This window comes from Hippoglossus hippoglossus, chromosome 5 (assembly GCF_009819705.1).
Source record: "Hippoglossus hippoglossus isolate fHipHip1 chromosome 5, fHipHip1.pri, whole genome shotgun sequence".
In the NCBI taxonomy this organism is placed as follows: Eukaryota; Metazoa; Chordata; class Actinopteri; order Pleuronectiformes; family Pleuronectidae; genus Hippoglossus; species Hippoglossus hippoglossus.
In genome coordinates this window covers 18,367,530-18,381,085 of record NC_047155.1, presented here as the reverse complement: position 1 = coordinate 18,381,085, position 13,556 = coordinate 18,367,530, and the positions used below count along the sequence as shown (strand labels likewise).

At 42.9% G+C, this 13,556-nt stretch overlaps 1 protein-coding gene across 5 annotated transcripts in view; it reads left to right on the top strand.

Annotated features, from left to right (window-relative positions):
• The window catches only part of kif21b (kinesin family member 21B), a 59,679-nt gene that overhangs the window by 32,594 nt on the left and 13,529 nt on the right, over nt 1-13,556 (top strand). For 2 of the 5 annotated variants that reach the window (XM_034585274.1, XM_034585271.1), the window contains exons 13-27: nt 36-174; nt 400-588; nt 715-914; nt 1,025-1,132; nt 2,391-2,707; nt 3,001-3,184; nt 3,457-3,660; nt 3,827-3,928; nt 4,418-4,583; nt 4,988-5,048; nt 5,234-5,282; nt 5,941-6,182; nt 7,446-7,514; nt 7,655-7,765; nt 11,005-11,043. In XM_034585274.1, the coding sequence (XP_034441165.1) occupies nt 36-174; nt 400-588; nt 715-914; nt 1,025-1,132; nt 2,391-2,707; nt 3,001-3,184; nt 3,457-3,660; nt 3,827-3,928; nt 4,418-4,583; nt 4,988-5,048; nt 5,234-5,282; nt 5,941-6,182; nt 7,446-7,514; nt 7,655-7,765; nt 11,005-11,043 (2,180 nt within the window). The remainder of the gene's footprint in view (nt 1-35; nt 175-399; nt 589-714; nt 915-1,024; nt 1,133-2,390; nt 2,708-3,000; nt 3,185-3,456; nt 3,661-3,826; nt 3,929-4,417; nt 4,584-4,987; nt 5,049-5,233; nt 5,283-5,940; nt 6,183-7,445; nt 7,515-7,654; nt 7,766-11,004; nt 11,044-13,556) is intronic. The other 3 variants (XM_034585275.1, XM_034585273.1, XM_034585272.1) reach the window with 2 other exon arrangements.

Below are 13,556 nucleotides of genomic sequence, written 5' to 3'. Positions count from 1 at the left end.
TGTTTGTGTGTGTGTGTGTGTGTGTGTCTGTGTAGGACATCATGTCTCCGCTGCAGGAGGAGAGCGGCTGTGATGAAGATGAGGGGGAGGAGGAGGAGGAGGGCAGGGAGGAGGAGGACGAGTTTGACAGCGACGAGAGCCTGGTGGATTCAGACTCGGACTCGGATGAGAAAGGTGAGAATCTGACAGCTGCTACAACACACAGGGACCTGACCTCTTTCCCATTTCTGTCCTGTTTTCTGACAGCTCGTCCTCATTTGTTTGCGTCCCTTTCTGTCACAACACCTTTTGAACCTTTAAAAAGAAACACGAGACATGATGCCAGTAAGGACGAGACTAATATACAAATACACAACACATACAAATGTGTGTCTGACCTTTGCCCCTTCCAACCGGCAGCTAACTTCCAGGCGGACCTGGCCGACCTGACCTGTGAGATCGAGATCAAGCAGAAGCTGATCGACGAGCTGGAGAACAGCCAGCGGAGGCTGCTGATGCTCAAGCTGCAGTACGAGGAGAAGCTGATCCTTCTGCAGAACAAGATCAGAGACACTCAGCTGGAGAGAGACCGTGTGCTGCAGAACCTCAGTGAGCACCATGGGATTTGTAGTTTACAGATATGGTTGAGGAATTTGTAAAACACAAAAGCAGGTTGGTTGATCAGTGGAAATGTTAAAAGGGCCATGTAATCAACATTGTTTCGTGGCTCCACAGTGTCCATGGAGAACTACACAGAGGAGAAGGCGAACCGGATCAAGCAGGAGTACGAGAAGCGTCTTAAGGAGATGAACCGTGACCTGATGAAGCTGCAAGTTGCTCAGAAGGAGCACGCACGTCTTGTCAAAAACCAGGGGAGGTATGAACGGGAGCTGAAGAAACTCCAAGTTGAGGTCAACGACATGAAGAAAGCCAAGGTATGGGCAGCGAAAGGAGAGTGGGGGTGTGAATAAAACAGAACTTTTTTCAAACAGGAAAAACTCAAACTACGTCAGTTAAGAGAGACTGACCTCTGTGCTGTTTCCAGGTGACTCTGATGAAGCAGATGAAGGAGGAGCAGCAGAGGAGGAGGATAATGGAGGCGAAGAGGAACCGTGAGATCGCCCAACTCAAGAAGGAGCAGCGACGCCAGGAGGTCAGTCTGCATGTCTGCATGTGTTGCAGGGATATATTTGTTCTCATATTGCTGATAGCATTTTTGTACTGCACACAGTTCGTCTGCAAACCAGATACTAGAGCCACAATAAATATTTTGCACACAAATTCACATTTTTCCTCTGTAGGTTTAGGTTTCTAATGCCACACACACAAATACACATTATTGTACAATCTTTAGGAGATAGCTGAGAATAAGAAACTGAGCAGTGTTATGTATACATTTTATATACATCTGTTGAATCTATTTTACACATCATGCTTAAAATTAAAACTTCACTAGTGTATTTAAGGCAACACTATGCAACTTTTTTAGCTTAAAGTAGCTTCAAAATGACTTTGATGGAACACTGACTTGAAATAGAGAGAATGAAGCCTCTCTCATTCCCCCTCTTCACCCTGAACGCCTGTTCTTTCCCTATGCAGCTTTGGTGAGAGGTTACGATCTCTTGTAAGAAGTGTGTGTATCTGATAATAGTCAGGCCCAGTAAGTTCGAGAGTAATGCTGAGCTGTAGATCAGTTAAAAAGATTTAGAAGTCTTTTAAAATATCCAGAATTATGAACAAAGTTTGGTGTATTTGTTACGGCGGCAGCTCTTTTGGTTCAGGAAGCTGGGGATCTTGGGTAATACCCACTGTTCAGTTGAGTTTCAGTTCAGTGAGTGGGACTACACAGTCTGAGAGCAGGCCAACATTGATAGGCTTTGATTTTTCTGTTCACCAAAACCACTTATTTGCTCGGACACGGAGCCTAACAGAATTAATCATGTGTAGCTGCAGAGGGCGCTGTTGCATAGTGAAAGTTACATAGTGTTGCTTCAAAAGAAAAGAAATTCTGTGCAGTGAGGTCTACATCTGTGTGTCAGCCCAGCACATAAAAAAAAAAAAAGATTAATGTAACATGTGCTCACAGATTGTTGATATCACTTTAGGAAGATCAGTACGTACTGTACTCGTATGGATATCCATCTTTATTTGTTGTATCCTGGAGTAGAGAGATTATTAATCAGCGTGAAAACATTCACACTGTCATACTGTGGGGCTCAATCATAATCCTGTTATTTAGTATTTCAACTTCAAATCCTTTTATGGTCAGCACCTTGTAAGACTGTTATGCAAAGAGATTATACATCAATCTCAGTAATGTAATGACCGTGTGAACAGCAATAAAGAATTGAGATTAAGTCGACACAGTTGTAAACACATTAAAGAGCTGTGTCTCCTCTCTTATCCCTCAGTACCAGATTCGGGCGCTGGAGTCTCAGAAGCGGCAGCAGGAGATGGTGCTGCGCAGGAAGACGCAGGAGGTGACGGCCCTGCGGCGCCTGGCCAAGCCCATGTCAGACCGCGTGGCCGGACGCGTGGCCCGCTGGAACCAGGGCTCTCTGGGTACTGACTCTGGAGCTGAGCTATCAGCCAGCACCACGGCGAGCAGCTCCGAACCTGACACTGGGAGGTCGGTGAGCGGCATGGTGAGACAGTGGAACAACAAGAACAATGTGTTGGGATACCTGGGAGAGAGCGAGGGAAGCATGGATGGAACCAGGGTCATTGGGTAAGACTGGCTGGAATGCACTTTTTTTTAATGTATTCACTTGTCAGTTAACCACAGACAGTCAGTATCGAAGCTGTTGACCTTTAACCTAATTGATAAAGTTTAAATTAAATTTCATTGGAAATTTGTGAAGCATTTAAGGAGTCAGAGAATACTTTAATTTAGTTTCTTTATATAATAAATAGAATCTATACAATAACCTTTTATTACGTTACATTTTCAAAGCACGTCATTGTCAGTGGCTGCTGATTTCCATCTCTCATCACCTCTCCCATCTCTTTATCTCTTTCCAGCAGCAGGAAGAAGTTGCAGAGGAAGCCGGCCCTCCAGGCCATGAATGGAACAGCAGGCAGAACCAGCAGCTTCTCCAAGTCAGCCCGTCAGAAGTGGCAAACCCTGGAACGTCGCATCATGGACATCGTCATGCAGAGGATGACCATCTCTAACATGGAGTCTGAGATGGATCGCCTTATCAAGGTAGGAGCAGCGCTGGCTCGGTGATTGTAGATGAAGGTGGATAAAACCTGCTGTTTGAATTGTTAAGGGATTTAAAGGACAGGCGGGCAGTGTAGTGTTGCAGCATCAGAGCTCGTATCTGAAGTTACATCAGCAGCTTTGTTGGCACATGTCACCTCACTAAGTGAATCCAAAGTGAGTCAGGAGTGTCTTTCCTCACTTTACAGATACAGTCCGTATAATCGCTTGTTTTTTTCCCCCACTGTGCGTGCTTCTGTATTTTGTCGAGTCAGAAGCGAGAGGAGCTGACGGCCCAGCAGGAAGCACTGTCACATAAAAGGGAGGTGCTAATGGCAGATGGGGAGGGGCCAGAAGCAGAGGACCGCCTCCTACTGGAAATTAATGAGGACATCGAGGTGCTGAACGCCAACATAGACTACATCAATGACAGCCTGTTTGACTGCCAGGCCACCATTGTACAGATAGAGGAGACCAAGGTACACACACACACACGCGCACACACACACACACACACACACACACACACACACACACACACACACACACACACACACACACACACACACACACACACACACACACAAACACTGTTTAGAATATTAAGAAGCCTCAAATGACGTCTTATTTTGTGTTTTCCTGCAGGATGAGCTGGACTCGGTAGACACCTCTGTGGTGATCAGCTCTTGTTCCTTGGCTGAGGCACGCCACCTGCTGGATCACTTCCTGAAGGCCTCAATTGACAAGGTGTGTTAACAGAAAACTTGCATATGTTGAGTTATTGTTACCAATAAATATGGTCATGTGTGATCATTTTCAGTCGTTTATGTTCTATTTGGTGTCTTTAAACTGAAAATAATATTTTAATACTATCATTATATGTTACTATTTAAGTTTATTGATGTTGATGAACATGATTTAAAGTGAGTGGTTGCAGTGCCATCTAGTGGTGACTTTTTGTGTTACAAAATGTGACAAGATTAGATAAGAAATAACATTTAGAAAATAAGTATTTACCAGATAGTCTAACTTCCTGTTGTGTAAGTATCACCCAGTCAAAAAGTTAGTTTAACACTACTGTATCTGTGCATTGTCTTTAACCTCTGGTTATTGTGTGTGTGTGTGTGTGTGTGTGTGTGTGTGTGTGTGTGTGTGTGTGTGTGTGTGTGTGTGTGTGTGTGTGTGTGTGTGTGTGTGTGTGTGTGTGTGTGTGTGTGTGTGTGTGCGCGCGCGCAGAGTTTACAAGTGGCTCAGAAGGAGTCTCAGATCAGACTACTGGAGGGCCAATTGAGACAGACAGACGTGATTGGCTCGTCCCACAATCACGTGATCCTTGATGCTCTGCGAGAAAAGGCCGAGTACATCCCTGAACTCCAGGCTCTCATCCACAATGTACAGCAGGGTGAGGAGAGGTTTTTGTGTGTCTGTGTGTAGACCTTTGTTCTCTCCTTTCAGGTTTGTGTTGTTTTGTTACCCACAAAACAACATAACTTGTGAGCATCATTTTGGAATCGAAGGTTGTGTATAAAACTTGAAAAGGCTGTTATTATCTATCTGTTCAACCATATTGACTGGCAGTAAACCATGCAGCACATCTGTAAAAACAGTACCAGAGGAAAAAGTTAGGTTTTCAGATTAACATGTACCTGTATTCGTTCTTTTCATTGTGTCACTCTTCAGTAATGTTTTAATGCACGTAAAATCTGTTTAGAAAACTAAGACTGATGAGTTTAATCAGCTTCGTAGGTTGTGGCGGCGTATGATGTACTGTGGACTTGACAAGTTGTGGGTTTTGTCTGCTTCCAGAAAACGGTTATACCAGCACAGACGATGAGCCCTCTGAGTTCAGCCAAGCCTCTGACAGCAGGTGAGACTGCCGAGCCTGCTCGCCCACACAACACCCCCCTCAAACAACATCCACCTCATTGTTAGCATCCTCTGTTTTTAAGAAATCCAACTTAGTTTTGATTCGGTAGAAATTTCATCTGAAAAACACGCACGTCTTTTCTCACGTCTCTTTGTTAACTTGATTCCCCTTCTCTGTTTCTGCAGTGTTTCTCAAATAAAAGAATCCAACAGCCAAGAGGATTTCAAGACAAAGGTACAGCTGCTTATTGAAGTGCACAGATGTTATTAAGCTCAGCCACAGATGTTTCAGACTTAAAGAAAGACTAGATATAAATAGATCATTTTACTGTTTTACCAGATTTTAATACTACTTTTTGTATTTTTTTTCGTAGCTCCTTTAGTGTCAGGGGATCAATTTTTTACAGTACCCAGAATTTTCAGACTGCTATGAAACTATATGATGATGTTAAAAGTGTTTTTTGAACGTTTTCCGTAATATTTCACACACCTCAGTTTGTCAGAGTAGCTGCTATTCCAGAGTACAACCATAAGGTGGCAGTATAAGCATGATGTATAGTTGGATGAAGCCCGGCCACAACACCTTAATTTCTTGTTAATGCTATGCTCTCTACTCTTTCTTATGCTTTCAGTTTCAGTTTCCCTCCATCGAGCCTTCGTTTGACCCTTCAAATGCAGCTTTTTCTTTTCTAGGCTGTTTGTTCTGCTGTTTCCATATTCTCACTTTGCCTTTTTTTTCAATATTTCCTGGCTTTATCTTAATTTCCTCTTGTGCCTTAATTAAATTCAGGCTTTTATCTTTATTCTCCCAGTTTCTGAACCGGCTGTCCTCCTTCTTCCTCATTTCATTCTATCTTCTATGATAAAACAAGCGATGCACATTTCTCACCCAGATGGAGCCCCGTCTGTCGGCTCAGATGAAGGCGGTGTCTGCAGAGCATTTGGGTCCCACGCTGGATCCCTCATCAGGCAGCAAGCAGCACATCACCAAATCCCTGGCCTCGCTCACCGACATCCAGGAGGACGGCCTGAGTCTGGTGACAGGGAGCCAGGGACTCAGCCTGTCTGTGCGAGACCCTTACCACAGGGAGAGGGCATCCCGCACCATCAGTCTGCCTATCAGGGGACACACCTTGTAAGTCATGAACTGTATTTGAACTGCAGTGGTAAAGAAATAATGATAACTCAGATGAAGGGCACCAATCATTTTAAAGTGTTACCAGGAACGGAGAATTATCAGGAGGCCTGGCTCTTGTTTTTCTGCATCATTGCATTCTGACAACTCCTCACAAGTGATGATTCCTGCAGCGCTGCAGAGGCTGAAGCACTTTCTGCACAGATCTCCTTTTATGTCCAACACCTCCTCAGGACTATTAGATGAGCTCAAGCCTCCTTCATCGACTCCACGACCATTATCACACTTTTAGCTGAAAACTTCAACCATTTCTCCATTATTCTTAGCCCACAATCAACCATTGAATCATTTTCTTTTACCTGTTTCCTCAACTATCGTTTACTTTTAGCTGACAATCACAAACGTGTCCCTTACTTTTAGCTAAGTAACAACAAATACTCATTTGTATATATATCTTATGTTTTTTTACAGTACTGTTCTGTAAGTATATACAAATGAATGACACTTTGCTAAGTTTTCCAATTTCAATACTTTTACCAAACTAACTTTTTGTTTGTTTTAATTTAGACTAGCAAACTAATTTTCAGCACTTTTGCAATGTACACGGTGTACACGGCATTACAGTTGACAGAGTATGCATCTGTATATTTTACTGTATATTTCAAATTAGTTGGAGCGCCTGAAAAACGTACAACTATTCAATGTTGCAAGTACTCCTGTTCAGGAATCATCTCTCTGCTGCGCTGCCTGTTGAATCTTCATCAGTTACAGAACCTCGTCTCAAATCCCACTGATGCCAAACATTCGTTTTGCTGAAGTACAGGAAAAATTGCAGCTAAGCATAAAACAAGTAACTGAAATAAGAAATGTAAACATGAGGATAATTGCATAACCACAACACCCTGAGGAATGTAACAAATACGTGAACTGGAGTGAAAAACCTTTTTTTTTTTTACGTTATAGTTCATGATTATGGACACAACAAGAATTTTAAACATCCCCCCTAATAATATCCTACTGCACATTTCCAAACTAACAACCACAACAAGAAGCCTGACTTTTTTTTAAGGTTATAAAATGGCTTTAGGGAGAAGACAGTGAAATGTGCATCCATCCTTAGGGATGGGAAGCCTGGTTGTGTGTGATTTGATATTTAAAGAAATGAGTCTGTGAGCTGCCTTAGTTTGCTAGAAATGCCATTGATACCACGCACCCCCCTGGAAATCGGCTTAGTTTGCTTGTGTGTTTGTGTGTGTGTGTCAGTCCCAGGCAGTCTCGGGGCTATGACACTTCCCCGATAACAAGGAGGAAATCTTACGACCGCTCGTACAGGTACATGTAACGCTCAAATTCAAGCTACTCTTCAAGCAAATTGATGCATAGTGTGACTGTGTAATGTGACATGCAGCCATTGTTGTCTAACACTGTCCTTCCTCTTCCCTAACCTCCCTCTTCCTCCCGCCCCGTATCAGGCCCACTGACGGCTACACCCCCCCCTCCTCCCCTCCTCTGAGGACGAGGAACGACCGCAACGTCTTTTCAAGGCTCACCAGCAACCAAACCCAAGGTTCTGCCCTGGACAAGTGAGTGCACTCCTGCACATATTCATTCACACACACACACACACACACACACACACACACACACACACACACACACACACACACACACACACACACACACACACACACACACCTTTTTGTACACACATACTCATCAGATCAATTCAGTCGCACTTTGAACCATTCTTTCTTTTTCTTTTGTTCTCTTCCATATGTTTAAGGTCTTTACAGGCGCTGAAGGTCAGGCCTTTTGAGAGCACAGTGCTTTTGTCTGTGGTGTAGATGAGCCTCCTAAAAGTGCGCTGTTCCAAATGTTTATCTCCCAATGAATCCCACCCTGAGACAAAAATACTTTTCATCTGGCAGTGTACACTCTGGTGTTGGGGGGGGGGGGCAGATGGTGTAAAACTTCACAGAATCCAGGTGTAAAACACTCTCAGGAGACATTGATGATCTAATCATCCAAACCACAATGACAGGCTTCTCAGAGCTGCATTTAGCAACACTAGCAACAAGGTGTAATTACACTGTTTCCAATCCACACATAATTTCCAGGAAACAAACGCAAGACAGGAGGGAGGTGGCGCGGATAGAAAAACATCCATATATATAGGATTTACAGTTTGGCAAGAGAACGTCAAACACCATGGAAATGAATCCAATAAACAGACCTTCAATAAATCTCATAATGATAAAATGTAGTTTGAGAGAAGACTGTTTGAATTCATGGTCATTTTTCAGGCTTAGTTAGTTTTGATGTTCTATTGAACGAGCTTATAATGTTCCGCCATCCTATTTACATACATAAAGGTAAACGAATACAACAGACACGGTTGCACAGTCCATAGTCTCGTATCTACACAATGTAGAACGAGAGCTGCTGAGTCTGGAATGAGCTACCGGCCCTTTTCCTTTCCCGGTAACAATCAATTGAATCTTTCAGCCGTTAATGTCAGCCAGCGTTTGGCTGCGTGGCGAAGTTGTTTGCTTTGTAATCTTTATTAATACAGAACATTTCGCAGCTTTATCGACCTGTAATCGTTAGCGAGGATCGGCGAGGATGCCGTGTGAAGTGAGTTAGGTGGTCGTGTTTTTGTGCTCGTGTATGAATATTGGTAAGTGTTGTGTGCGCTGAAGCCTGTGCCTCCTCATTATCAGGAGCAGGGGTAGTAAATGAGGTGGCGCTTGTCATCCTGCATGCAGCTGTTGTCAATGGTAGCCATTTTTAATTGACTCTGGCTGAGAGTGTGGGAGGATATTGATGTTGCTGGATGGTCTTTTATGAGGTTCCCACAGCAGAAGCTTTTACAGGACAGAGGAAGAGGAAGTAGGTTTTTTTTTCTTTTTGCATTGACATTGTTGTGTTTTGAAGAAAGACATTAACATCACTTTGACATTTGCACTCTATGTGAGGTGTCTGTGGTGTAAATGTTTTTTAAAAATTTTTATTTAAACCATCATTTTAATTATATTTTGTTTCCTTATCCTTACATCACACAAACTGACCGAACTCTGCCACTTAATTTATACTCACAATCAAAAACCCACAGCCAAGCGAAGCTGATTTATTAAAATAATAATTAGTTTGGATCGTCTGTGTGAATTCTGTGTAATTGGGTGTCAAATGAGAAGCTGTCTGCCACACAAAAAAAGAAAATAATGATGTTTTCAAGTACATCTTTGCAAATTCTGAAAACTTATTAAAATGCAGTAAGCTCTTTTTTCTGATTTGTGAATGTGTGGATGCATTAGATTTGTAGTTTTTCTTTTTTTTGACTGATTCATATTTAAGCAGACGGATTTGAAAGACACATAAGAATAAGAAATGTTAATTATAAACAGGGGGTTTCTTGCCTCCTTTCGAATGATGAGACTTTGCATCCCTGCTCCTGTTTTTAAATCTTCTCAATACATTTGCACTTCTAAAAAAAGAGTTTGTCCCGAGAGTCAGATATCAATATGCTAATGGCGTGCAGTATGCGGTGCAGACAGTAAATAGCAAGAAACTTCTGTCACCTTTTAACGGCGTCGTTCCCTCCAGACATTTCCAGAACCGTTCCTGTTCAGAGTGTAGCGCACAGGCTCCCATGGTGACAACCCCGAGGCTATAAAATATTTACTATATAATAACACTTTTATTGCACTGCTGCACACATAGCAGCCGCTATACCTTGTAGCTACGGCAAAAGGTATGGGTGTGGTCTGGATTTACTCCATCCACGGCTTTGACAGGCTCGTCTGTGAGATTGATTGACATCCTTATCTTCCAATCGAATGGATCTTTCCTTCTTTTACCCCTGTTTGCTTTGAACCCTTTTCTGTACTAATGACCTCGTGGCTGGAAAGAGTAGATGCAGCAGGGGACACTGACATCATGGGAGTCATACGCAGAGGACAGAAGTGTAGTGCATGTCTGATTTGTAATGTACAGTTCTTGGACCTCTGTGTGTGGCTGTCCTGGCTTCAGTGCTTCCTCCTTCACTACTTCTCTTTTTCTCTCAATAAGTGTTTTGCAAAATATTTTTTTTAATTGTTGACATTTTTGGAAATATGCTTAATTGGCTTTCTTACCGAGGATTTGCTGGATAAGAATAATGACACTGACACCACTGTCATGTCTCTGTGCTGAATGTGAAGCTGCTGCTAATTTCTAAACCTCACTAATTAACACTTCTTATTGTGTGGGTTTGTTTAATTCCTTCATAAACAAAGTGTGTTGAAGAAGTTTCAAGTCTTCATGCTCAGCTGAGCTAATAGGCTGCTTGCTGTCACTTTAAACTGAACAGACAGACATGAAAATGGTATCCATCTTCTCAGCTTACTCTTGGCGAGAATAAGCATATTTCTCAAAATGTCTATTTCGGTTTCTTCAACCTTTTTAACCTTTTAATATTAGCCGTGAAAACCGCTAGTCCAACTCTACTAAACCAGCCATTGCTTAACGTGGGTGTACCTACAGTAAACATGCTGCACAGAGGAAAACATCTGTAGACGCTGGTCAAAGAATACAGCCTGTTCAATGTTATGTTGGAAAAGAAGCTCAAGGCAAACAGTCCGATAATCACTGAACAAGCTTTACTCTTGACTGAGCTTTCCTGCCAGTTTGCTCACTGCTTTTATCTAAAACCCCGTCTTCGAGTCACTCCTCCTTCCTTTAACCCTTTGCCAGTAACCCTTCTGTCTTCCCTTATCGTGTTTAACCCTCTCCTCTTCCTGCCCCGCCCTGCCCCTCCCTCTCCTTGCTCCTCTTCTGCCTCCAGGTCGGATGACAGCGACTCCTCGCTCTCCGAGGTGCTCAGGTAGAGGAACTGTGTCTGTCGCTCTCTGTTATTTCCCCATTTGCCTGGTAACTTCACCTGGTGTCATCTCGTCTCCACCAGTGCTCAGTGCCTCACCCGGCCTCTCCACCTCCACCTCCTCCTCCTCCTCCTTTACCTCCCTCTTGCGAGTGGGGGTCGTTGTGGTGCATGTTTTAACCACACCTGGCACAACTGTGTGATGTTGTGTTTCTCTGGCTTGTTGTTTGCACGGAAGACCTGAATGAACCTCATCCCTTTTTTACAGGCTGTTAAAAAACAAACATGAAATGGTGCCAAAACCCTCTCATGACTAATAATCATTCGATGTTTCTATTATTCAACTGTAAGGAAATCCTAGTCAGTCTCAAATTAAGACGAGAGGATCGATAACAATCTCATATTTATAAGCTAAATACACCACTAGCTATTTAGCATAGCTTAGCACAACGACTTCAAAGGTAGGGTTGGGAATTTGTTGAATTTGTTAAAATTGTCTTTACGCCCCGAAAGTCATCAATAGAAAATAGTGTCCGTGGCCCTCGCAGGACTGTAATGAACGTGAGACTCGGTCCGAATGAAATGATTGGTCGGCATACCTGTCCGTCACTAACCCACCTGCCTGCCTGCGTGCACCCTGCCCGTACTCTCGGTGCGCTCGACCGGAGTCTTCAGCCGGAGAGACATACACAGCTGAAGCAGAGAGGAAAGTCAGAAGTTAGCGAGTCACACAAAAGTCGGCTTCCATCATTTGCCAGTCAGTGCACGTCCATGTGTTTTTGGGGGCTAGCTTTGACGAGACGGCTGATGGGAGGGGGTGGGATGCATTGGTTGCATTCTCTCGCTAGCTTATCCAAGATTACCAACCCTAGCTTTAAATTTGGGAAACACTTTTTTCTTCTGTGGTGTCCATCTTCTCATCAAACTGTCAATAATACAGAAAATAGGCTTTTTTCTCAAACTATCAAACTATACATTAAAGACAAACACAATGCAATTACACATCAGGTCTGCCACAACATTAAAACCAGTTTCCGCTTTTAATGTTTTTGCTTTAGGTGTATCATTAATGCTAAAAACAAAATGTCCTCTTCGCTCTGACCAGTGCTTCCTGTTTGTGTGGCATCATCGCACAAATAGATGCAGCTCTCACCGTGGCCTTTCCGTCTGTTTTTCTTTGTACTGCAAAGAGCACACACACTGATCTCCCTCCATGTTTTCATTAATCTGCGGGTCTCTAGGCTCTTGGCCCTGAAACATCCATTAGCAGCTCTTATATAGTGCATAACACGGCACACCATGATATCTCACTGGCGCTGATGGAAAGGGAACAATTTCTAACATTTGGAACGGCAAACCGCGTTAAGAAATAGACGGCTGCATTTGGCCATATTTTTTTAATGCAGCATATTATAGCGAAAAGAGACACTACAGTGAAATAAAGTATTCACCAAAGTAGGGGTTTCAAAGAACATCTAATAGCTGTAATAAGATATGGTAAAATTATGAATTATTCAAATTCTTAAATAGATTTTAAATTTAAATGTAAATTACTGCTAGAACACCAGGGCAACAACGATATGATTAACTGAATTTCCATCATGACTAGTGAGCATAGAGCTCCCAACCTTCCTCAGACATGATTGGCTTAACATCCTGAAGGGTAATAAGGTTCATTCAAATGTAAAAACATCACCTCCAAAATTCTTCTTCAGCTATTTTCTCAAATCTTTCCTCCCTTTTTTTCCATTTATCAAACATCATAGTACTAAGATGCTCATATGAACATTTTTTGTTTTATTTTGTAATCAAAGCTGCATCGTTTTTGAAATCATCCCATCTTTTCAAAGTACTATTTGACCAAAAAAAGGGTGAAGACAGATTGTATTTGATGCTGGGTTCACTCCCTACACCTGCCCGGCTCTGCAGTAGCTGAAAATCTGACTTATGTTGTTAAATTGTTACATCGCTCCACTTACCCACACGTACCACAACCTCCCTTTTCCCTGGGTCCCAAGAGGCAATTTGGCTGTGGGGGTGCTGAACTGAGAGTCAGCGCCCCCCTGACTGGCGGAGAAGTGATGCTGCATGTGGTGATGATGATGATGTCTCAGGACGCTGTGCTGTGGTTTCTTTTTGAGTTGCTTTGGAGTTGGTCGACCGGGCTGTGACTGTCATTAACAATTGTTTTGAGCTTCTTCTGTGCAAGTTGGTTCTTTTTTTTGTTTTTTTGTGAGACCTGCATGAAATCTTGGTTGGCGTTTTATGCACTGTAAAAAGATACACAAGTTATACAGCTTCTACGTTCATTTTTTTATTTGATATGATATTGTGTGTGTGTGTGTGTGTGTGTGTGTGTGTGTGTGTGTGTGTGTGTGTGTGTGTGTGTGTGTGTGTGTGTGTGTGTGTGTGTGTGTGTGTGTGTGTGTGTGTGTGTGTGTGTGTGTGTGTGTGTGTGTGTGTGTGTGTGTTCTCACGCTGGGACATCAGTGTATGTGTGAGGAGAGGAGCTTGTT